We start from the raw sequence: 24158 nt of genomic DNA, 5'->3' as shown, positions 1-24158 counted from the left end.
AAGAGGCATTTGAAGATCCATCCTTTAAAAAGAGATTGAGTCAGTTTAGTGCTTGCTGAAGTGGAGTATGTTGCCTGATTCCAGCTGTCATTTGTTGGGGATCGGGGTCCTGCAGAGTTTCCCAGATGGCACAGGCAGTCTGTTCAGTCCTCCGCTCCCGCTCCCTTTCGAGGTTTAACTGCACTCTCTGCCCATGGAGAGAATGTTGGTTTTTCTAGGACTAGTGTAATCTCACTAAATTTTTGGCACTTAAAAATTAAGGATTTAGGCTAAATTAAGCACCTGACATCTGTCAGAAAGCAGAGGCAGAAGGAGAAGCTTTCTGGGGCTGACTTAGCCCATCCTATGCCAAGGACTCCAGCGGGCTGAATCACTCCGTGTGCCCTTTTCTCTCCCTCCCTGCTCTGCTGGAAAGGCATGGACTGTTGTGTAGGCACTGAACCCCTTCCTGCCGAGAGGTCAGGCAAAGGAGGAACCTACTGCACCTTATCCAGCTCTCCCAGTGAGAGGACTAAAGCCCAGAGCCACCAGCAAGTTGACCTGTCCGTGAACAGCAGGAGACTGGGAGCCCCCCTCAGGGCTGGGTGCTGTGGGGTGTCCTGGTGCACACGATCTCTGTTTTTAAATCCCTGCAGTTCTGGTGAGAGTTTCCTGAATGGATCCAGCTGTAACTGTGTCCCAGAGGCATGACAGAGCGAGGTGACCTGGTGCTAGCCTGAAATGCCCAAGCTCGTCCCAGCTGAGATCTTACGCGGGGTGTGAAGCACACGGTGCACGCTAACAGCTTGCATCAGCCTGCGATGGAGGCACAATCCGCTTTGGATTGCACTCCCTCTCCCTGTCCTTATATCTAACCCGTTAAACGCTTTTCCTGTGGATATAGGAGGACATTGGTTTGAATTTTCTGTTGGCTGGAAGTCAGGTCTCTCTCAGGCAGGGGCCAATTAAGCCGTCCTCCCTTGGAGGGATGCAGAGGTCCTTCGGGCACGAGGCGTGATGCGTCTTGTTCTGTTCTGCCAGTGCATGAATAAGGCTCCAGAAGGGTCTCGTGCTGGAAAGCTGTTGTGGTTTTTCTCTGTGCAGCAGCTGAGCCTTGCTTCTTGCTCCCTTGGATGAGATGCTGGGAAGGGCCCTGCACAGGAAGGCAGTGCTCCTGGGTGGCAGTGGGAGGTCACCCACCCGAGGGGCAGGGTCTCAAGGAAAGGTCGTGCCTGAGACAAAGATTTGGGCTTTTTCATCGCTGACTTTAATTACTGCCTTCAAAGGTGTTGTATAAAACTCATCCGTGGCCTCGTGCCTGCACACGTACCTTCAAAATGTCTTCTCTCTGTAAGAAGAGAGCGTGCCATGCCAAAATGTTTCTGCAGCAGTGGAGACAATAAGGCTTGCAGAAAGCAGTGAGGTGTTGTTTTATTTTTTCCGGGAAGTTGTTTGATTTTTTTATTTTCCTGTGCAATATTGGGTTCTTTCCAGTTCACAAGGGGAGCAGAGGAGGACTGTGAGAAACATTCCGTGCCGGCAGATCCCTTGCCGGTCTCCTTCATTATGTAAAAACCAGCCTGAGGGTTTGGGTGCAGAGGGAAAGGTCCAGCTGCCAGCCCCAGCCTGCAGCCTGTAACTCAGCGATGAGCTCAAGGTCACGATGGTTTCCAGCTGGAGCTGGTGCCTGGCTCTGCAGCCCGGTGCTGGCGTGCGGGCTGCGTGCCGTGCCCGTGTCACCGCTGCGTCAGGAGAGAGGCACAGCCCCGCTGAGCTGCCTGCTGCCAGGTGGATTTAGGGATTCGCAGCCCCTCTGCCTGTCTGGGTGACGGGGGAACTCCGGGAGGTTCCCGGTGCTCTCGATTAAGCCGTCTTTGTTTGCAGTCCGGACCTAGGAGCAAGGGAGGGAGCGGAGGGAAAGGTGTGATGCCCTGCGGCGGGGCCGGCGCTCGGCGTGCGGGGCACTGGGGCTGCATTTCATCCGTACCCCTTTTGTCTTCCCCGTTGCATTTCAGCAGGGGGTGGAGAGGTGGAAATGACATTTCATTCCTCTCCTGCGAGCGTGTGCGCGCGCCTGTGCTGAGCCCGCTGACCCCCCTGAAAATTGAAATAATGATAATGCGCGTCTCCTGACTGCATCAAAGTATCAGCACATCAAAAGCCAGGAGGCATGAAATGCAAATGATAAAGTGAAAGCAGATGGATTGTGCATGATCGCCTGATGCCCAATGAATTTTAAAAGGTGCTGGTTCACATGGGGAGAGGGGCTGAAATAAACACGTTATCCCTGCAATTTTTTTTTGTTCTTGCCGCTCACTCCTGACAATATTTTTTCACACTTCAGCGAGCAGCCACTCCATCTCCCTCCCTCCCTCTCCCTCTCTTTCTCTCCCTCTCTCTCTCTCGCTGTCTACCTCACACACGTCTCGGGTCATGTCGCCGCAGCTCCGGTGGAAATAATAAGATATAAACCACGAGGTTGTTATTTGCATAGAAATAGCATGGAGCCCCAGGCAGCATGGGAGAAGGACACAGAGATCATTTGTCTAAAATTTTAATGAAAACTTTTGCTGAGGCAGAGATTTTTTTATTTTTTTTTTTAACTTTCACTGCCTCCCCCTTTTTCCACCCCCGTACCTGCCTCCACCTCCCTCGACTCCCGTTCCTCGTCACCAGCTCAGCGCGGTTTCCTGCGAGGCGGGTGACGTGGTGCCGCCGTGCCCTACCCACCAGCTAATTTCCAGATTTCCAGCAGTTTCCTTCCTAGCAGAAGCAGGCTGCAGAGCCCAGCGCTCCCCATTTATGCTCTGCTCCCACGGTTCAAGCTTCCAGGCCTGCCTTTCCTTTCCACCCTCACTGGGATGTTCCCAAGGCTGTTGCTGACCTGCTTTTGATTGCTTTGCTCCTCCTCGTCTGTCGTGTTTGAAAGAAGTCCCATCTTTAAGGCTATTTCCTTAATGCAAACAAAGAGTGGCTGTCAGTCACACCCATGCCCATCCCATAAAGTGTTTCATGCCCCAAATGTGTCCCCGTGGCACCTGGGGGCTGTCAAGGGACGAGATCTGCCTCTGGTTCAAGCCAAGATCTGTCACACTCTGCCTGCTGTCCCCAAAGATCTTCTGTACCTTTCTCAAGTTCTTCCCTTGCCGTGGTGTGCTCTGTACTCTGACCGTGTGGGTGAGTGAGAGCAGCAAAAGGACTTCTTTCCTAAAAAAACAAAGTTCTTCCTTTTATCGTAGTACATTTCCCCCTGAAGGAGGAGGCCGTGGATCATGGGAAGAGCAGTCAGAGATGTCAAGAGCGAGGAGCCCACGTAGCAGAGGGGTGGGAGATGCACGGGTGAAGTGGTCGAGGCTACAGACACCAACTGGCAAGGAGCCATCGCAGCCTCTTGGGCTGCTTGAGCCCTCCTGAGATGTTGGATCAGTTCATAGAGAAGAATTGATGAACTTGAAGTAAACTGTGATGCTGTAGGAGACATCCGAGGGAGCTGCCGAGCACCTCAGCTCCCTGGTGTTTGCAATGAGTTTGGGAAGGTGCCGGCCAGCAGCGGTGCGGTGTCTCCATCCTCAGGGCTGTGGGAAGTTTGTCCTCAAAATGCTCTTAATTTAAACCGTATTTCTGCTTGTATGACCAGTTGTAGACCTGAAAGAGCTCAGGAGCCAATTGACCAGCTGAATGGTGCAGTTTCTGGCGATGCAAAGTGCGGGTTTTTGGAGGAGGAGGCATTGCTGGGGAACAGCTTTAGAAGGGACGTGTCGGTGAGGGGAACCGATCAGTGGAGCTGCGAGGTTTGGTTTGACAATCAGCATTGAAAACCCAGCACCCCAACAACCACTTCGAGAATCTCCTTGTCTAATCCTGCCAGCTCGGCTCTGAGGCTGGTGGTGTGAGGAGCAGGAAGCTCCCACAGCCCGCTCGTCTCGGGCAAGCGATCAGTCCTCAGCATCGCAGGCAGCAATATTTACCCTTCGGTTTCACAATCTGGAAAAATAAATAAAAGCCCGGTGAGATTGATGCTGTTCGGGGGTTTTGCTGTAAAATACAGAACGTGAAAGGCTCTGGTTTTGAGATTCGAGGCAGGGACAGCTCAGTATCTGCTCAAGATGACTCCCAAGTCTTGGGATTAGATCAAAGCAATCATGTGAGAGCAATCATGTGAGTTAGAACAGCAAGTGCCATCCCTGTCATTCAAAGAGGCATTATAATTATTAATGCATGATATGAATCTTTCTGTAGTGGCACAGCAAGACTATTAGGAAGATACGTATGGGCGCGGGGTGCTGGGGAATGCTAATCAAAGAGGGCCTAAGCAGTGCCAGCCAGGGACTGGTGCTGCAGCAGTGCTGGACACCGGGTCCTTGCCCTTCCCCTTGCTCCGAGGCTGCTCTGCTCTCGGACTGAGCTCCTGGCAGGGGCAGGCTCAGCCCCGCGGTGAATTTGTCCCCGCTGCTGCCCCTGGGTGTCAGCACGGGCTGGGGGCAGTCCTGGGGACACGAAGGTCTTCACTCCATGTGGAGAAGGTAATGTGAGCAGGGTGGATGCCCAGGCTTCAGACGAGTGCAAGGAAACAAACACCAGCCTCCATTTCTACATTTTATTTTTAATTGCCTTTCTTTAAGTGGTGATATTTGTGTATCGTTCCCATTAGAGACAATTTACGTTCCAGACATCGCATTATTGGTCCCTTTATGTTTGCTTAGGGAAGAAGGTCTAATAGATTTCTGTTGACTTTTTTTTTCTCCCTCCTTCTATCATTTTTAATACAGATCCTGATCAGTTTATCTACGTGGATGGGGCTTGTGCAGTGTGGGCGGGCTGTATTTATTCCCACTAAATAGGAGCTTAGCGTATCGGCACGTATTCTGCCTGCGCCTTCCAGAGAAACACCTGCGTATTTAAAACCTTATTTCTATTTCATGGAACAGAAATTATATCCCGGTTTCTGGTGATTCTGTAGGACGTGTTTTTACTGGTGTGCTGGGTCCCAGACATCTCACTGGAGCTGAGTGGAAGAAGGCATCTTCCAAATGTGCCCCAGCACACCCAGTCCTGCCCTCCCCTCTCTCAGGCTGTCCCGAGGAGGTATCAGGATCTGCCTCTGGCTCTTTTCTACCATGACTTGCAGATAAATTTTCTGCCATTCTGGATGCTTGGGTGGGAACTCTAGGAACTGCATTGGGAAATTGTCAGATATTTTATGATTAAGCCCCAAACCGTGCTGCAAAGTGAACAAAAAGTCTCGTTGTCCTGGTGAAAGAGGAGCCTGTGCTGGAGGCTGTCCCCTTGGCTGGGGTCTGACTGAAAGGCTGCTCTTGGGGCTCAGAAGGTGACCAAGGGAATGACCAAACCCAAATCTTCAGCATCACGGAGACGATCATTAATGCCGTTTATAGGGCTGGTGCCTGGAGCAGGGAACCCCTAACTGAGACAGATGGGATTTACGAGCGGTCGGACCATGTAGAATAGGGGGCTGTAATTTGAGTTTGCAAAGTATATTGAGTCCTTTTGATTTACCACAGACTGATGGAGTGACCTTGAACAAAACATGCGGTCTCCCTACACCGTGAAAGGAGAGCTAGGCAGGAATTTTTCGACAAGACATTTTTCATTTGAGAATGCCAGTTCGCTGAAACGGGAACTCTTTGGGAAAAAAGTATCGGTTTTGATGAATTTCTCATTTGAATTTTTTCATTTTGTCAAATGAAAAGCTCTTTTTTTCTTTCCAACTGATTTTTCATTCCGAATTAACTTTTATTTCTAATACCTACAATAAACACTTCAGAAGTCAGAAGCAAACGTCCTGGCCCTGCCTGATACTTGCTCAGATCTCGAGATCGCAAATTTTGATTTTCTGTTCCAGAAGAGGAAGCTTGCAAAAATCCCCGTAAATTCTTGCAAGATGGAACAAGCTGCTTCCTCCCACTCCCATTTCATGTTGCCAGCTGCCTTAGTAAGGGGCTTTGGGATCTTCAGGCACAAGGTGCCTCCGAAGGCAGCTGGATGTGCCTTCCCCTGCTGCCTCCGAGGTGCCGTGCAGGTGCTTCTTCCCCTTCCCCCTCCGTCCTCACCGAATTAAAGCAAGGAAAGGAGCCCACCGGCCAGACCTGCTTCTGGATTTGCAGTCAGTAGCCATCTCCAATAACCATCAGGCTGTCAGCTTCCCCCCCACCTCCCCCTACCTCCCACCTCCCCCATCACTCACCAAAGGAAAAAAAGAGCCGGAGCCACAGCTCGAAATATATCATGCAATAGTGTATCATGAATTTCTTGTGAATCACATTGGTGAAGCAGGTTTATTTATTTCTGAGACTTTAAATCAATACAAAGTAGGTCTCTTAGTTCTGAAGCTGGGATGGAGTGTGAAAAAATGAGCCCATTGTACTCTTAAAACTTTGGGGAAAGGAGATGACAGCTATATAATTCCATTTACCAGGCACTAGGGGCTTTAATGTGAAGGTGACAGGGAGCTCTTTGTGCATTTAGAGCACCATATCTTCTAAATAAAAGATCTGTAGACTTGATAGTGGAGTATAGCTCTGACTTTAATAATCTCCAAGCATTAGACCGAGCCAATATGTTCCCAAGTCAGAAGGGTCCCCCACCGAACGCTCGTAAATTAAAAGTGCAGGAGCTGCACACGGTCCTGGATTAGAAATGCAAGAACTGCAGCCCCTGCCTTCCCAGGCAGAGGAGGTGTCTGTGCTCGCTCGCCTTGTCTGCAGGATAAAGGCACGGCAGCAGCTCTGCCCCGGGCACGGCTCCGGCTGGCACCCGTCCTCGCTGGGCTCCCCTGCTCGCTGCTGCTGCTCCTCTGCCTCTGAGGACGTGATTCGGGGGGAGGACGGAGCCGAGAAATGAACGCCCGAAGATCTGTTGAGGCTTGGCTGCACATAACAGCAGTCAGGTTTTAAGTTCCTGCATTGTGTTTTCTGATGAGACATTCGTTCTGATCATTTCTGCCTGTTTATGAAAAATAGGCTATTTATAGTACGTGCGTGCGCCTTTTCTGCTTCAGGTTTCTGGCAGATAATATAAATTGTGGGCTGGGAATTGCAATTATTGAAATTATTTGGATAAAAATCTGGCACTTATATTCGATATAAACACATGATATGCTCTGAATAATAACGGCACTTATGTTACATAATGATTCCCATTCAAGCCCTCTGCTGTCATTTTTGCAGATCTTTCATCTCTGATGAAACGTGCCAGCCCAGCCAGCCCCGCAGTGGCTGTGTCCACTAACCAGCAGCTCGGTCGCTAAAAAGGAGCACCCCAAAAGCAGCTGCTCATCGCAGCCCGGAGTGCTCAGAGATGGTTAAGGTGCCTATGAGGTGCCTATGGACCTGTTGAGGATGGTCTTTAGCGGCTGATCGGGCTGCTGGAATGCTGGCTCCCCTTTGTACTCTCCAAAACATCCTCTAAAGTAAAATGGGGTGGCCCACTGCAGCGCTGAGAATGGCTTTTGGAGGACCTGCTGAAATAGATGTTGGCAGTGCTGCGTGTGGTTTGTAAGCACGTGGCATCAAAGCTTGTGTTACCTGCAAATGGTGTGTGTCCTACAGCCCGAGCTGAGCTCTGACACGTGCGGTGCTGCATCTAGCCTCTCCTCCTGCCCAATTCATTGCTGTCCTCATCCTTCTGCTGAGATGGAGGCACAGGGGAGGCGCTTCGTCTTGTGCACCTCTTAAATGCACGGCTTTCTGCTCTCCTGAGAGATTTGTCTTCGGGAGCACAGGAGGGGGAAGCAGAGTGGCTCACCTGAATCCCTCCTGGGGCTGGAGCGAGCCCACCCCTTCCGCACACGCGTTCGGTTGCTAAATCGAAGCCTTGGGTAAGCCTTGTGCTAACGCTGCTCCCAGCTCGGCACCTCCGTGGCTCCGCGTATCTCCCCGGCCAGCCCACGCTCAAGGGCTTGAAGTTTCCCCTTCGGACAGCTCAGATCCTGGTTGTAGCCGATGTAACCCTCTGCTGCCTTTCCTCCCGTGAGTTCACTTTAGCATTCCCTCTCTAACTGAGGTGGCGACGTTTCTAGAGCCACTCGTGGCTCCGCTGGCCACGTGTCTCACTGGGGGCATCCGAATCCTCTGAGTGCAGCAGCAGCTCGGGGCCTCTCCGGCAGATGTGTTCTCTTTCACCCTTGGATATTTTCCTGCAGAAACATTTATACAGCAATATGCATTGCACCATTTAAAATTGTTAATTGGAGATTGAATTACTTGTCAGCCTTTAAAAATGTAGTCCTCGGAGGTCAGCGGGGAGGTGGTTAGCGGGGCTGGATGGATGAGCCATCGCGCTCATTTTTTTCTCAAGCCCAACCATCAGCGCCTGCAAGCTGCCTCAGCCCTTCGGTGCCTTTTAACCTCTGGCACCCGATTCGGGCTGAAGCTGGGGGGGCAAAACAAGCCGGCAGGGTCTCCGATCACCCCGGAGAGGAGAAGACACGGGGACAGCGCCAGCCGGTGGCATCCCTGGAAGAGCCCCGCTGTGCCTGGCCCGGCACCGGGATGGAAGCAGCTGGCTTGGCGTTGGGGCTGTGAGTAATCCGGCTCTGTTTTAGGGCTGTGCTCGTCCCTCCTGCTGCACAGGGGAGCAGCACACACCCTCCCAGACGCAGACGGAGGCGGCACAACTTCCCAGCGCGGCTCGGGAGCTCGCAGCCTCGGCTGCCGAGTAAATTCTCGCCCGCGCGGCGCTGCAGAGGGATTTCGTTCGCGCAGCCCCTCACAATGCTCTGCCACTTCACTGAAATGTCTGGAGCACTCGGGAAAAGGAGCTGCATATTTATCTTGATCTCCAAAAGGGGATTTAAGGGCGAGAGCAGGCGGTATATTAGGCTGTTTTCATTGCCTGTCAGCGGTGGTAAACCTGAGCTGTCTGCGGTGTCTCCAGATAAGCAGCGGCAGAGGCCCATTTTGCATGTACATACGTTTGCATTAGTTCATAGATGGGGAGTTTAAATCCTCTTTATTTTTATTTTCCTCTGTGGAAAGCATTTAGCTAGACTTGTGTCTGGCATCTGCTTTCCTTTTCTTTGAGCCTAGATCTGTGCTGCTGTCTTTCTGCCCTGCCTCTTCGTGGTGCTGACTGAGTTCGAGGAAGAGGAGGGTGTTGGAGCTTGGGAGGCAGCGCCAGGGACTGCTCCGTGCAGGGCCACGGTGCTTGAATTGCCTTCCAAATCGCTGGGCGAGTGCCACAGCTTCTGTATCTAAGCCTCGGCTGCCATCTGTCTCGCAGGGACTGTTGTGAGGATCGCCCGGTGCCTGGGAAATGCTGAGTCCTGTGAAACATCAGATCACGAGGCTTTTTTTTCTTCCAAAGAGGAAAAAAATAGGGACTTGGCAAATGCTAGCATTAGGCGATGCTTTTGGAGGACACAGAGCCGTGACCCAAACCGCGATGACCTGGTGTGCAGGAAGGGAGCTCACGGGTCCAGCAGCGTTTTGCAGCCAGCTCAGCATCCTCATTTCCCATCCCGTTAGCACCTTCCTGCTTTCTGCCCCAAAAGCTGAGTCCTGAGAACTGTGGCCTTCCCCTGCACCCATGGGTGAGATCGGTCAGGTCCTGAGCACTCAGAGCAGGAACTCGCTCGGGCACCGCTCCTACGGGGTCGGGGCTGCCCCCACCTCGGGGCTGCTCCTCTCCCAGCCCCTTTTCCTAAAACGAGCTGCGCTGGTTGCTCGCTGGGGGAGGACAGGTTGTTTGCGTGTGTTTGAGGGGTTTTTAAGATCTAAATGAAGCAGGTATGTAATGCCCTCTGTCTGTTGGAAAGACTCAACCCATAAAAATAACAAACGGCATGTATTTGCTAGAATGTCAAAGTTATGAGTTTATTTTGTAATGATGTGCTCCTGCCTTCATGAGGTAAACTGGCCGTGGCAGAGGTGTTATTAGTAATATGGACTCAGTGGAGCAGAAAGCCGAGTGACCGAGAGATCAGTGTATCAGTCAGGGAGAGGGCAAATGGAAAGAGACAGCGGGAGAATGAGAAAAGAGCTGTGCTGCCTGGGCTCAGATTAGAGATGGAGCCGTGCGAGAGAATTGCAAGTCCAGCACTCGGCCTCATTCCTCCTGCTCTCTCCGAGGAGCCGGTGGGGCTTTGTCTCTGCCGTACCCATCCCCGTGCAGCACGGTGGTTTTCTCCCGGGTGGAGGTTTGAACGGGTCCCGTCCACCAGGCCCCATAGCGGGAACAATTTTGGATCAGAGAGCTGAGCTCGGGTCAGCCCTCAGGAGACTTGTTCATGTGTCAGCTCACTGCTGGCTGGGAAGGGTAAGAGATAGAGCTGCCTGCTGCCTTCCCACGTGTTGTTTCCCTTGGAAATCCAAACCTGAAGATCTTACCCACGTGCAGGGCTTGGGAGCAGTTTGCTCTGCCCTTTGGTGTCAACGTGTTCATGACGTGCTGCAGGGACGGGCTTGTGTGCCATCTCCTTACTCAACACCTCCTTGCCACGTCTCCTCCTCTGATGTTTTCCCATTTTTCTTTTGAAAGGTGCTTGGACGGGAAGTTTATACCTCCAACAACCAGCTGGGTGGCATCCAGATAATGCACAACAACGGGGTGACGCATGGCACCGTGTGCGACGACTTCGAAGGAGTCTACACCATTCTGCTGTGGCTTTCCTACATGCCAAAGGTAATTCCTGGCCCTGCAGGAGTGTGGTGGGGCACCACCTCTTTATTCCCTGTCTTCACAGGGTTTTGGGGGTAGGGGAGGGTCTCTGAATCTATGCTTTTTTTTTCTGTGCTTGTAGCAAAATGGCTTAGGGTCATGGTTGATGCTGTTGGGCATTATGGTACTGAAATCTACAAAGCCATTTTTGACCTAAGGTGCTGCCAAAACCTGAATGAGGGGCAGCGTGGCACTGCCACATGTATCGTCACATCCCCCCCCCAGTGTGCTGTCTTTAGTGCTCTGGGTAGCGGGATTTGGTGTCAGCGGTGCATTGCCTCTTACTGAAAAGGCTCTAAAAGCTCCTCTCGGAGGCAGTAATTTGAGGGAGCTGATGGATGTTTTAGGCTGCTCTGCAGCCAGGAAGGAGCAACAAGAACACGCGGGTCACCTTCCTGCAGGACAGAGCGCACAGATTGAGTCAGGTGGCCTGGGTGCTTTTAAAAATTAAATCGCAACCCCTTGCTAATGCTGGCAATCCTGAGGTTCAAGAGCAAGGAAAGCACAACGAATGCAAGATGATGCTGAAGGAGGGGCTGTGAGAGGCTGTGGAGCACCCTGGACGTTCCTTCAGGCTCGTGCCAAGGCCGAGATCCCGCGTGGCCAGGCTGTACCTTGGGGGGGAAGGAGGACTGATGAGCTGCTTTACGGTCAGTGCTTGGTTGGAGAATGACTTCCTTCAATATTTTTCTTTTTCCCTTAGAGTGTATACAGCCCTGTTCCTATCCTCAAAGTCAAAGATCCTATAGACAGAACCATAGACTATATGCCTACCAAGACTCCCTACGATCCTCGCTGGTTGCTGGCTGGCCGCCCAAATCCAAGTGAGTGCAGCTGTGGTGGTGGGGACGTGTCGTGAAGTGACTTGTGTCCAGGCTTCGTGTCTCTTACTGCTTTGTCAGTGGTCCAATTTCGGCATTAAATCGTTGATATTACTCATGGTAGCCTATGGCATCATTGGAATTACAAAGCCTGGAGAATTAAAGTATCTCAGCAAATGAGGCAGGAGGCCCCGAGTGCTAACCCCGCAGATCTGGGTTTTTCTTCGACTCAAGCCAAGTGCATTTTGAAGCTTGAACCTCTCTGCTGTGTCTTGAGATGCTCTAGATCTGCTTCCAGACTTGAAGTATTCCTTTCTTCTTCCTGTCAGCAGCCAGGTAGCCCATCCAGGGCAGCTAGTCCTAAAGGACAAAGCTGGCTGGGATGAGGCCTACAGACCGAATATATTTCAGAACTTATAAACTACTTAGTTCTGAGAGATTTAAATGTAATATATAAAAATAACATGTAAATAATGAGTGCTTGAGAACATTTACAGGTAGTAGTTAATTTTATAGACTTTCTTTTTTATGGTTCAGTGGAAAGTGCATGTAGGAAGGTCTTTCTGGTAGAGGAATCACAGAGCATTCCTGCAGAGCTCGGTGAGTAATTACATCGGGAACACTGCAAACCACTGAGCCCCCACACATGCTCTTGGGGTTGTGCAGCCTGTGTACGTACAAGCTGCAAACTGGATGACCATTATGCCTGCCGTTATTAACGAGTTTGGGGGGCTAAAATGAGATTTGTGATAAACTAAGTTTTCTGGTTTTGGATAATATTTTTTCATCATCTCTCATGTAATTCATCCAGCTGTCTGAGTGCAGCAAACGCTGGCTTCCAAATCGAGTGACTTCAGATTTTAATTTAGTGGAAGCGTTAAGGAAAGCAGATGATTCCCTGTGATAAGTTAAAGCAGATATCTCCTAGGTGAAAAGTTAAAGCCATTTATTAGAGGAGATATTGCCGTGATATTCTTCAAACTGACGCCCGACACGAGGCCAGAATCTAAACGATCAGCTTTGGGCTCACGATAAAGAGATAATTTTGAAATGGATGGTCACATTTTACAGTGGGGCCACAGAGGCAAGGAATGTAGAACACAGTAATTACAAGTTTGGTCTTGATAAAACACTCTCCATCCTGTTTAAGTCAGCAGAGGTTAGCTTGCTTGGATCTCCACTTTTAATTGGTTTTGGACTTGGGTTTGCAGAAGCAGAGGTGCTTGTTCAGATTAAAGCATTCCTCAGAAGCTGCTTGCCAAGGGGGAAAGCTGGGAGATTTTTTTTTTTATTTTTTGGCAGAATCTTCATGAAGTCCCAGAGAAAAGCAGGTGCCCAAAGAAAGTTGTGATTTTTGTAGCTGTCTGGGTGGGCAGCACACCTCGGTGCCTCGTCTGCGGGATGTATGGCTCAGGCTGCCAGGAGGACTGCAGAGAGCTGCCTGCAGGTCCCCCCTTTTTATTTGTCACACCCCAAATCAGCGTCAGCATCCAGCCCAGATGGAAGAGAAGTACAGTGTAATCTGCCCCTCTGCTCCCTGGGGGGATCGTTGTCACCCCAGAGTTTTATTTGAGGAAATGTGTGCGGATTGTTAGTCAACAGAGCTGGTGGCTGGGTGTCAGCGCCTCCGTGGGGGCAGGAGGAACCCCAGGGCTGACACCATTGCTTTATAAAGGGCAAATAATACTAGGTCGTAGTATGACCAGGGTGACCAGTTCATAGTTAGTATGGTCAGGGTATATAATTCACAGATTTATGACCAGGGTAACCAAGCCGTCGTGCTTCAGGAAGGAAGTCGATTGTCTGCAAGAGTCAGGAGAAGTTTATTCCCCTTTGGGCTGCCCAGCCACCTCGGTGAGTGCTGTTCAGGAGAGGTTTGCTCTCCTGGAAGTGCTGCGAAGTCGCTGCCTTCCTTGGGCAAGTGCAAGGTGTGAGAGCATGGCCTGAGCTGGCACCGTGATGCCTACAGCATCGGCTGGTGGCTTGCGCAGAGCAGGCTCCCAGTACCAACTGCTTCTGTTTAATTTTTGTCAGAGGCTGTGTGAAACCCTCTCAGAGGGGGTGTCTAATTTTCAAGTGTCGCAGACTTTTTTACATTTAGGTCCTGATTTTCTTCTGCACTCTTTTGTTAAAAGAAATATGAGGCAGAATCGGGAGAAAAACGCGAGCCAAGTTTTAGGACAGAAATAGGCATTTTGCAAAACATCTTTAATGACTTTGCTGCCTTTTGACAAATGTTTGTTGCGTCTTGAAAAAAGCAGCTATTTATTTAAAAGCATGCGAAGTCCCTCTGCTATCCGAACCCCATCGTTTAACAATAAATGATGCTTTTGCTGATAAATGACTGTCTTTATGTAGACTAGCAAATGAAACAAGACATGATGGCTGAAGGCAGACAAACGCTCAGCTGTCTAATGTTCCCTTGTATTATAATCTGTTTAAAACTAACTAAATAAATAAAAAGACATTTCCATGTGCTCCAGTTGGCATTTTAAACAAGTTTTGGTTGGTCCTTTTATGTTCCCTCTTCTTCCTTCCCTCCTTCCCTCCTCCCTCTTCTGATATTGCCTTTTTTCCCTCCCTTTCAGGTCAAAAAGGACAGTGGCTGAGTGGTTTCTTTGACAATGGCTCCTTCCTGGAGATCATGCAGCCCTGGGCCCAGACAGTTGTGGTTGGCAGAGCAAGGTAAATGCTGAGACATTTTAGATGCTTGTAGGAAGCGTGTTTTCATCGTGCTTTGCATTTTTTTTTAGAACCTCGTTTCAAAACTGCTAGTAAAAATAAGTTGTTAGGTGAATCGGATGCCTTAGTTTTTCTTCTTTGCCACGTGAAGCATAGACTGATCATTTCTTCTGTGTTGCTTGGAAGTGACAGCTCTAATGTGCACAAAAGCCAAAAAGAGAGAGATTGTTAAAAATTATTTGACTTTATTTTTTATTTAACTAACAGCACTGCTGGTCCCAGGGGCCTGAGAGCTGTTACCCCTGGAGATCCTTTCCTCTCAGAATATTGTCTGCCTTTATACATTGTCGAACGGAGCCTAAAATACCTGCTGGCTCCCCTCCTAATTACAGCGGGTAACCTTGGGTGTTCCTGTGCCCTTTTGATACACTTCAGTATTTTTATCTGCCATCTGTACCACACCAAGTGTTATCTCACAAGGTACTCCAACCATTTAAAGGCTTTTAGGTGAAGAAGTACACCGGGTAAAAAAATAATCAGTGATTTGGCAAAGCTAGAAGGTCTCTGCCCAGGCCTGTGCTCGGCTTCACTTGCAGTTCCTTTCTTCCGACAAATTCCAAGTTGCTCTGGACTCTCACACACAAGTACATAGAATACAAATGAAACTGACTTCTTTCAAAAGCAGTGGCACTTGGAAAAAACAAATATGAATGTATTCTTCTGGGATTGTTACTGTAAGTGCTGCCAAAACTCATCTTTTGTATGTATGTTTGGAATATGTGTGCTGTTGGCTGTAAATTGTCTTTTATTATTCTATGGCAACTTGTCCAGGGACACACTATAAAACAAGATGTAGCATCTTCATGTGCTAGCCTGATAAAATTTATATGAAGTATAATGGAAAACAGAAGTTGTTTTGAGCTGTTTTCAAGTTCAATAAATAACTGTAATACTTGGATAAAGATGTTCTTTATTAGGTCACATGGGCCCTAATACACAAGTTATAAGTTACCGATTTAAGACGGCTTCTGCAATTACGGGGTTCTGGGCAGACCCTTAATCATAGCGAATGGGAATATTTCCAAGCCCCTGGTGCACGCGGGCCGTGTCGTGCTGCCTGCCTGCAGCGTGTCACCAGCCCGGGGTGGCTGCTGAGAGCTCCTCAGCCCTGCTGGGACTGCCTGGGACAAGGGCTGTCACTGGGGCCGGGTGAAATCTGCGTGGGTTTTGTGGGAAGCGCTCCGGAGCTCCCCGGTGCCGACCTCCCCTCCTCGCCTCGTGGCATCCAGCAGCCGAGGGGCAGCAGGGAGGTGGACAGGCAAACCCAAAGCTTGTCCCTTTTCCCCATCCTTCAGCCAAGCCACCCGGGAGTTCTGTAAGGAGGAGAGAAATTCAGAGCTGAAACATCTGCAGGGCTTGGGAAGCCTTGGGGCTTCACTTCTGTCCTGGGTGAGACCACCAGCATCAACATCTGTGTGATGCTGGGGGAGGAGAGGTGCATTTGTAGCTGTTTCAGTCAGACCTTAGGCTTCGGTTTACTCTATTTAAGAGGTGCGTGTTAGTGTTCAGAGCTAGGTTTTGCTTTGAGAACTATACACTGAGCTCCGAAACCATCCAGCCACACGTCTAAACTGTTCAAAAAGGCCACAGTGCTTCTCCCTCCCCCGTTAGCATGCATTATTTGTCTCTTTTGGGTATTTTGATGCAAATTGGAAAAATGGCCTAGTTGTGTAACAGTAAAAGTATGAATTTTGATTTGTTTCGGTGCTGGCAGGCTGGGAGGAATACCTGTAGGAGTGGTTGCCGTAGAAACGAGGACAGTGGAGCTGAGCATCCCCGCCGACCCCGCAAACCTGGACTCGGAGGCCAAGGTAGGTTGAACGCCTGCTCACTTGGTTGTTTGTCCTCTGAAAACATGAGAAGAGCATTTGTTTTGGTGGGATTTTTTGGTCTTGGTGGTGGCACAAAAAATAAATGTGTTCCTCGCGTGGGTGCTGGTACCTGGCAGCGGCTGGAGGCTCTTGGCTCGGGGGGCGCCTTCCCCAGCAGTCCTGCCTCTGCTGTGAGCCTGCTGCGATGCAGGACGTAGGGCCTGGGAGATCTGGCAAGGAAAAATCATTTCCCTGTTCTCTTGCTGTGACCGGATTGTTTCATGCTCTTGCTGCTTTGACATTTTGCTTTTCTCCTGCCTGATTTCACAGCTGTGGCCCTACCTCCTACATCGTCTCTTCTGGGTCTTGTCCTGTGCATGTCCTTTTCTCTCTCTCCTCCCCATTCTTGCAGCAGTCGCAGCGTCAGGCTTCCTGTATCATTTCTCCCTAGGTAAATCAGTGACAACACTCCTGTTAATGTTGGTGACAAAAGGATTGTCCCAGTTTTTCCTTGGGCAAGCAGATCCTAAGCATTTCACGTGCTGCACTCCCCATTGTTGATTCCACATTGCAGCCCTTTCTGCAACCATTTCTATATTTTTGTGCTAACTCTTATGCTAACAGAATTGTTTCAAGGCTTAACGATCCTTTTTGTCCCCACAGATAATCCAGCAGGCTGGCCAGGTGTGGTTCCCTGACTCAGCCTTTAAGACAGCCCAGGCTATCAACGACTTCAACAGAGAGGGGCTGCCTCTGATGGTCTTTGCCAACTGGAGAGGCTTCTCCGGTGGGATGAAAGGTAACAGCAGTTGGGGTACCCTCGTCCTGTACCGTGCCTTGTCTCCTGCTCCTCAGAGCACTGCTGCTCTTCCCTGCCATGGTTTAGCATCCCAAAATGCTTCTCTGGGCACCGACCAGCCTCCAGGAGGGCGGTGGGAGCACTCAGTGAGGGACAGAAGCAGGTGGAAATCCGGTCTTATTGGTAACATTGCGCCCTGTGATATTGGTGTATCACGGGCTGTCTCCCAGTTGATGCCTCTGGTGGTGGTAGAGGCTGTTCATCTGAACAGAACCGTTATAAAACTGCTCGGTTAATACACAGGCAGCTCGATTTTTGTACCGTATATTTCTGCTTTAAATGGTGTGAAGTGCCGAGAACGTGAGATTGATACTATAAAATTTAAATAAGTAAAAGATTACAGCCTTTTACCTGCATGTGGCTTAACAAACACAACGAGAAGTTATGGGTCCTCTAACACAATAAAAGTTCCTGCTCTGGGGAGGCTGGCTTTGTGATAAAGGCCAGATTGCTCTGCCTCATGAGCAGGGCAAGAAGAAATGCAGAATGCAGGGGCAGAAAGTGGCAAAAGATTGCAAAATTCTTTCCTCTGTTACCTGTCAGGGTGGTTTCTGCTCCATGTCCTGCTATTGTACTGTCTCGTGACTTGCTTTCCATGCCACACTTACTGGGAAAGTAGCTAATTAATGAATTCTTGGTGGTTACACAATTATTTTGCCTTACTGTGTAGCGAGATCTGTTGGGTTTGCCAGTGCCTTTGCTGGGAGCATTGCTGAAAAACTGAATTCAGCTTTGGAGTTGGAACTAGGATCCTGGCGTGGAAAAGAAGATGCAAAGATGCTAATTTTTGTGAAGATGCTAATAGCTGCGCTGCACATCCCACTTAACTCCACGCCAGCTCATGGCTGGAAGAGGAGGAGAGAGGCATCGCAGAGCAAGGAGAGAGCAGGGCACTGCAGGCTGTGTGCTGGCCGGGGCATTTTCTGCATCTTGGTTTCTGCTGAAGGGCCTCCAGAGCGAGCGTCGGTCTCTCCTGACACTCTCCACGTTCCTTGGGGAGTTGTTTGCAGTTTTGGTTTCAGTGCTGGCTGGGGATTATGCAGGGAGGGAAAATAAACAATTATGCCACCCCTCAGTGCACACAAACACACTGCCAGGAGCCGACTGCACTGTGGGTAAAATGACTCCAAAATTGTGTGTAATGAGTAGGAAAAGATTAGAGACAGCTCTTGCTATGCTGAAAATTGACATTAGCGGAGGGGGGAAAAAAAAAAAAGAAAGCAAAAAAAAAAACCACCCTCTTTACTAGTCGGCCTAGGAGGTCTAATTCAAGCGGTAAAATAAATAAATAACTAACATAAATAAAGGCGTATCACAATGGTGCTGGTGGTTTCCCCAATGAGCTCTATCTGGCCGGAAGGCTATTCAGCATAATGCAAAATTAAATTATAAAAACTGGCTTGAATATTTAGATGGAGGAGCCATTTGGAAGTGGTTTATTTAGGCGAACCGGCAGTGACCCACAACGGGGAGACATCAAGCGTGAAATTTACTGGAAATTAGCACCAGGGTCTTGGACTCGGCATGAATAGTTTGATAGCATGCAAATCCCCGCGACATTAAACTGCAGCGCTGCTTGTGCTACAGGGTCACTCGCAGTTGGTTTTTCATGTTTTACTTATTATTTTTTCCCGGGACAGGTTATAAATAACAATAAAAAAAAAAAAATAAGCAGAATGAAAAAGGCTGTTTTAAATCTCTGATTACCTGGACAGTGAGTGACGGTATTGCTGGTCCGTAATGGGTTTACGAGGGCCATTATGTGTCTGCAGCCAGTGTGTGCCTGGTGTTTACCTTCAGGTCCTAGCTGATAATCCAGCCAAGCTGATGAGATCCGTTCCAGCTTCAGAGGTTCAGGGCACGCTGCCCGACGCGATGGAAATGCAGAAAGCTGTCTGCAGCCTTTCTAGCATGCTTGATGCATCTGACTGCCAATATTTACACACCCGGTGTAATGATAACAGCTTCCAGCAGCTTTCATGTCTCCGTGTAGCAGGCGCTGATGCACGCTGCAGCTGAGCAGGCAGACCCAGAGCAGGAACGTGTGCTGCAAACAGCAAGCACCGGCCTTCCTGGAGCATCTCGGCAGCATTTCTGTCTTACGAGCATTTCATTAGGCTCAGGTTTAAATTAGTACGGGACTGAAATTTGGCTCAGAAATACGGTAAATTTAAATTTTTCCAATCTCAACATCGGCAACTTCTTTGCAAGAAGAGCTGTGCAGCCAGCCTGCTCTTCAAACATGTGTAGTTCTCTGCTGCAAAAAAAAAGATGATGGAGAGGTTAGTTTTTGGTTTAAACACAGCATGTGTGTTAGTTACAGCAAGAACACTTCATAAAGCCTGCACCTACCGAGGCAGCAGGCTGCCCAGGCACAGAGCACTGAGCTCCTCTGGCACCAGTCCCCACCTGCAGCAGTTGTGGTCACTGACCACACTGAAGTGGTCAGCGTGGGCAAACTGAGGAGCTGAGGTGGCAGGAGGGAAAAACCTGCAAGAGAGCAGCCTGGGGTTAATGCTAGAGACAGGTCATGGGCCCTGCTGTAGATGCTCTGCCGCTGCCCTCAGCTCGTCTCTGCAGCTCAGCACCTTCCGCTGCGTGGGGCTGTGCGAGGCACCACGGGGACCAGGGTGTGCTCTCTTCATCGTTTGGGCAAAAGGTGTTTTACCTTAAGGAAAGGGGAGATCCCCAAGGGGAGAGCAGTTCCCAGCCGTGCCCGAAACGAGGAAGGTGCCTCTGTAGCCCAGGAACGCCAGAGCTGGTCTGTTGGCCTCGGTGGAAACCTGAGCAAGTGAGCAAAGCCAGGCGGTGGTGTAAATCCACGTATCAAACACTAAGCACAGCCTGCTGGGACGGTCCCAACCCTGCTCATGCCAGGCCTGGTAAACCCGAAGGGGATTTGGAGCTGCGCACAGGAAGCATTCAGTTTCTCCCAGTTCCTCTGCTCCCCCCACCTCTGCCTTGTTCAAACAAGTAACACTTCTTTTTTCGAGACTTAACCTGAGTAAAATATATACCCTTGGCAGGAGTGAAAAATGTATTGCTAATTACACAATTATTTTATTATGTAGCACTAGTAAAAAATGTCTAGTAAAGAATTAATTCAGTTAAAATAATTTGAATCAAGCAATTATTTTCTTAACACTAGAATTAGCTGAAAGTACTTCAAGTGGTTTATTACTAGCACTACATAATAAAATAATTGTGTAATTAGTAATAAATTTGTCACCCCTTTTGAGGTCTTTTTCTTTGCTCAGGACAAATGAAGAGGTTGGAGTTTTGTTTGGTGCTCAGCCCCCGCTGTCTCTGCCAGAATTTGCTTTTATTCACAAGGAGAGGAAGGAGGGTGCCCTTCTCATCAGCATTTGGCATTCCTTAAATAACCTGGGTTTCCTTTTCTTGGGTGCTTGGACAATGACCTTGCAAATGAACTGGAGAGAGCACAGCAGTGCCTGTGGTACTGATAGATAAATATATATAATGTGTAGAATGCACTTTACATATACCCCGCCCCATTACTGCATGTGTAAGTGTGTTTGTGTATTTTCCCAAGAGTTCGGTGCTGAGCTATGTTCATGCTTAACGTTAAACTGGGGGTTAAATGATACGGGGACCTTGGCTGGAGTCCCTCTTTTCCCCAGCAGTGGCTTTCTCAGGAGGTGGAAGGGTTTTAGATGAATCAAAGCCTCTGCCTTTCCAAGACGGTTCCTGCAAGCCAGCTTCTGTGCATGGAGCGTGCATGCAATGTGCAACCCACGTAGTTTGCTCTGTGCGTGGCTGTTTCAATGAGTAGGAAATGTTAGACAAGTTGGGAAGTGCTAAGCAAGGGACATCAGGTGTGGCGAAGGGGTTAGAAGGTGATGTACTGGGAGATGTGGGAGAAATGAATACCTACAGTGTGTCTAGGAAGGGGAAAAAAGAAAAAAACAAAACAAACAGGACAAAACCAAAAACCATTAAAAAAAAAAAAAGAAAGAAAAAAAGAAAAACACACTAAAAGGCTACTGCTATTTATAGCAAGCCCAGAGGAGTGGAGAAATTATGTAGGGTGATGCAAGGAGTAACAATATGAAATTAAATGGGATGGGAAAGGGGGGGAAATTTGTCTGAACGCTGGGGAAAATGTCTTCTGTTTGGCTGTGCAAATGCCCCAGGAGTAGTAGGAAAGTTGGTCCTTTGGGATTTCTAAACCAAGGCCTTAAAAAGCACTGGAAAGGAACATAGGATGCAGTCCTGGGAGGACAAAGAGATAGACGAGATAATCCTAATAAGTATTTTTCATTTCTTATACATTTGATTCGATACTTCTAAATATAATTATGTGTAACAAAATATATGTATTGGAGGCTGCCTGTTTCCATTACAAACCACATCCATTACAAACTATATCATCTCATATAAATTCTCTTTGCCTTCATTTTTTTTTCTCTTTTATGTAAATCACCTTTGGGGCTGGTATTTCCAACGTACTGTCTGTACGCGGTGGAGTTGTTCTTATTAATTTTGAGCAAAAAGCCTTAGATAAATTTTCGTGCCAGCAGAGGAGAGGAGCTCTGTCTCACACCCAAACCCTCCCCACGCTGGTTTTTCTGAAGGTGTGTGCAAGGTGTGCCGTGCCGTGCCGTGCTGCAGGTCCCACGGAAAAGCCAAGCTCGGGGAGTTACACATCCCTTAAGGCCAGCAGCAGCAGGAGGTGGTTAGGAGAGCTGAGCAGTTGCAGTTTTTCCCCCAGCCTGACCACGCCTGGCCTAAAGCAGCGCCATGCCCTGACCCCTGTGCTGTCCCTCGTCCCGCAGACATGTACGACCAAGTGCTGAAGTTTGGTGCCTACATCGTGGACGGCCTGCGGGAGTATCGGCAGCCCGTGCTCATCTACATCCCGCCGCAGGGAGAGCTGAGAGGGGGATCCTGGGCTGTGATGGACCCCACCATCAACCCCCGACACATGGAGATGTACGCCGACCGGGAGAGCAGGTAGGGACACTTTGTCTGCAACCAGCTGCTTTGAGGCAGTTACCTGGCTGAGCAGGAGCACTCAGTGAAGGCTGCTCAGGAACGTGCTCTTCAGCACCCCTCAGCAGTGTCCTATCTAAGTGGCACTTCTTGAAGGAATAAAACTTCCCTGAGTGAAGTTCTCGGTACCAGTGGTTCGGGATGTGGAGCTGCAAGCAAACCCTGGGAAGGATGCTTTTAAAATACTTGATAGAATCTCTAAAATACAGAGATATAGAACCATTTGGGGGAAAAAGCCAGCCCTGCCTGGTGTAGCTGTAGCAGCCAGGAGCAGGTTGAACCAGAAGGATGGTGTGAATATTGCCAGTTCTACCTGGAGCAGTCCGGAGGAGGAGCAGGTGGGCATGGGCTTGTTGCAGAAGTGAGCAGTGAAGCACTGTGAGTGCTAGAGAAAACAGAAGCAATGTTAGATTTTTGTTTTAAATGAATTAAATCTGGGCAGCCATAGGATATGGAGATAACCAGGCAAATGGGAAATGAACTAACACCTGACAGTGCACTCTGCCATCCTGGCCCTACACACCGTTGCATTTGCAGTAATTCCCATCGCGGATGCTGCTCCACAACCTCAACACTGACCTTCCTCCTCCTTGTTCCTCCCGTCCTCATGGTTGAAGGCTGAAGGGACTTTATTTACCAAACCCAAGTTTCAAATCATGTGCTCCTCTGTCTGTGACCCGCGAGGCGGGCAGATCTCTGATGGAGGTGGTTGGTTCGTTGCTTTGTTTCTCAGAGCTCACCTACCTTTCCAAAGAGCTTCCAGGTCACAGCTTGAAAGAAACTGCCAAAAGCATTGCTTGTACTGGGCTGCAGGACGTGCTGATGGACAGCCACGGCTCTGTGAAGCCTCACATGCATCTGTGGCCCTGGATAAATACTAGCTAAGATGCTTTCTCTCTTCTTCTTTCTCTTTGTTTTGTCTCCCTCCTCCCTTTCTTTTCCCTGCATACCCTCTAGACAACATTGACCCATTCCGTTTTGTGTTTCCCCTTGTCCGATGACCTGAAAGTGCCTTTCTTTTCTCTTTTCCCGTCGCTGACCAGAGGAGGAATCCTGGAACCGGAGGGGACGGTGGAAATCAAATTCCGCAGGAAAGACCTGGTGAAGACAATGAGGCGAGTGGACCCCGTCTACATCCACCTGGCCGAGCGCCTCGGTACGTCTGTGTGGGGCTGGGGGCTGATGGGTGTGTTTATGGGCCTTAAAAAGGGGCGCTGAGGCATTTTATCAAATTCATGATAATTTTTATTTACTGTCATCTAACTTGGGCAGAAAACCAGATGAGACAAGCTGCATGGATGGACGTGAGAGAGAGAGGGGGTTTGTGTGCGTATAGCATACCCAGGGCGTGTGCAATTACAGAGTGTCTTTGTCAACTGAATTTTATTTTATTTTTTTAATTGATTGGGTCTTACAACAGACGCGTAGTACAGTTGCTTGGCTCTAGTTTCCATCTCAGGAATTTTTGGCCAAACCCTCTTGCTGGCATCATTTGGCGCATTTAAGAATTTGGCCAAAGACATTTTTGGGCTGCTGGACTGTCACCGTGTGTCTGAGGTAGCTCTGGGTAATACTGTGCTGCTTTTCAGTCTCGGGAAAAGAAATACAAATATTCTTCACCTCGTCAGTAAAACAGGGGGTGAATTGCAGTGCTCAGCAGCCAGCGTGTCGCTGCGTGTGTTGTGTTATTGCTGTGCCTTTCATTCCGAGCAATCCCAACACCCGGTATGGACCCAACAGCCCAAATACAGAGCGTTCAGCAAAACGCACTTAATATCAGATGTGTACTCTCCCAAGGGAATAGGCTCTTTAAATAGTTCTTTACTAGCTCTTACTATAAGAGTATCATCTTACAGAGCCTCTTTTTACTTCCAAAATTGACTACATTTTAGTGGTGGAGGAAGCACGCTATGTGGGTATGGTTTGAATTTATAAAGCCTTTTGGGATCCTTCAGGAGGAAAAGTGTTCTGCAAATGACTGATAAATCGTCTCTATTGCTGCAGTTACATTTTATTATTTGGCTTTTTTTTAATTTATGGCAGTGCAACAATTTAGACACAAAACAAGCATTCTGATATGCCTTGGGAGGAGAATGGTAATTGTGAAGGGTGCTTGGAGTGGCGAGGAGCAGCGTGCTGCTGAAAGCCAGGTTCTTCCTGATGTCTTTGATAGCATCAAAGACGTTTTTCCTCTTTTTGGTAGTATTTTATAAATCTCTTTGTTTTCCCTCACCGTGCTGATGGCTTTCTGGGCGA

The 24158-nt window shown here is 49.1% G+C and overlaps 1 protein-coding gene across 10 annotated transcripts in view; it reads left to right on the top strand.

Moving 5' to 3' along the window:
- Positions 1 to 24158, top strand: part of ACACA (acetyl-CoA carboxylase alpha) — a 125055-nt gene that overhangs the window by 87929 nt on the left and 12968 nt on the right. For all 10 annotated transcript variants that reach the window (XM_084493481.1, XM_084493482.1, XM_084493483.1 and 7 more), the window contains 7 exons: positions 10477 to 10620; positions 11360 to 11480; positions 14066 to 14162; positions 15934 to 16030; positions 16694 to 16829; positions 21686 to 21863; positions 22946 to 23058. In XM_084493481.1, coding sequence (XP_084349607.1) covers positions 10477 to 10620; positions 11360 to 11480; positions 14066 to 14162; positions 15934 to 16030; positions 16694 to 16829; positions 21686 to 21863; positions 22946 to 23058 — 886 coding nt within the window. The remainder of the gene's footprint in view (positions 1 to 10476; positions 10621 to 11359; positions 11481 to 14065; positions 14163 to 15933; positions 16031 to 16693; positions 16830 to 21685; positions 21864 to 22945; positions 23059 to 24158) is intronic.

Source organism: Aythya ferina (genome assembly GCF_964211825.1).
Source record: "Aythya ferina genome assembly, chromosome: 19".
Taxonomy (NCBI): Eukaryota; Metazoa; Chordata; class Aves; order Anseriformes; family Anatidae; genus Aythya; species Aythya ferina.
Note: the sequence above shows the minus strand (reverse complement) of the source record. Positions and strands in the feature narration are given on the sequence as shown.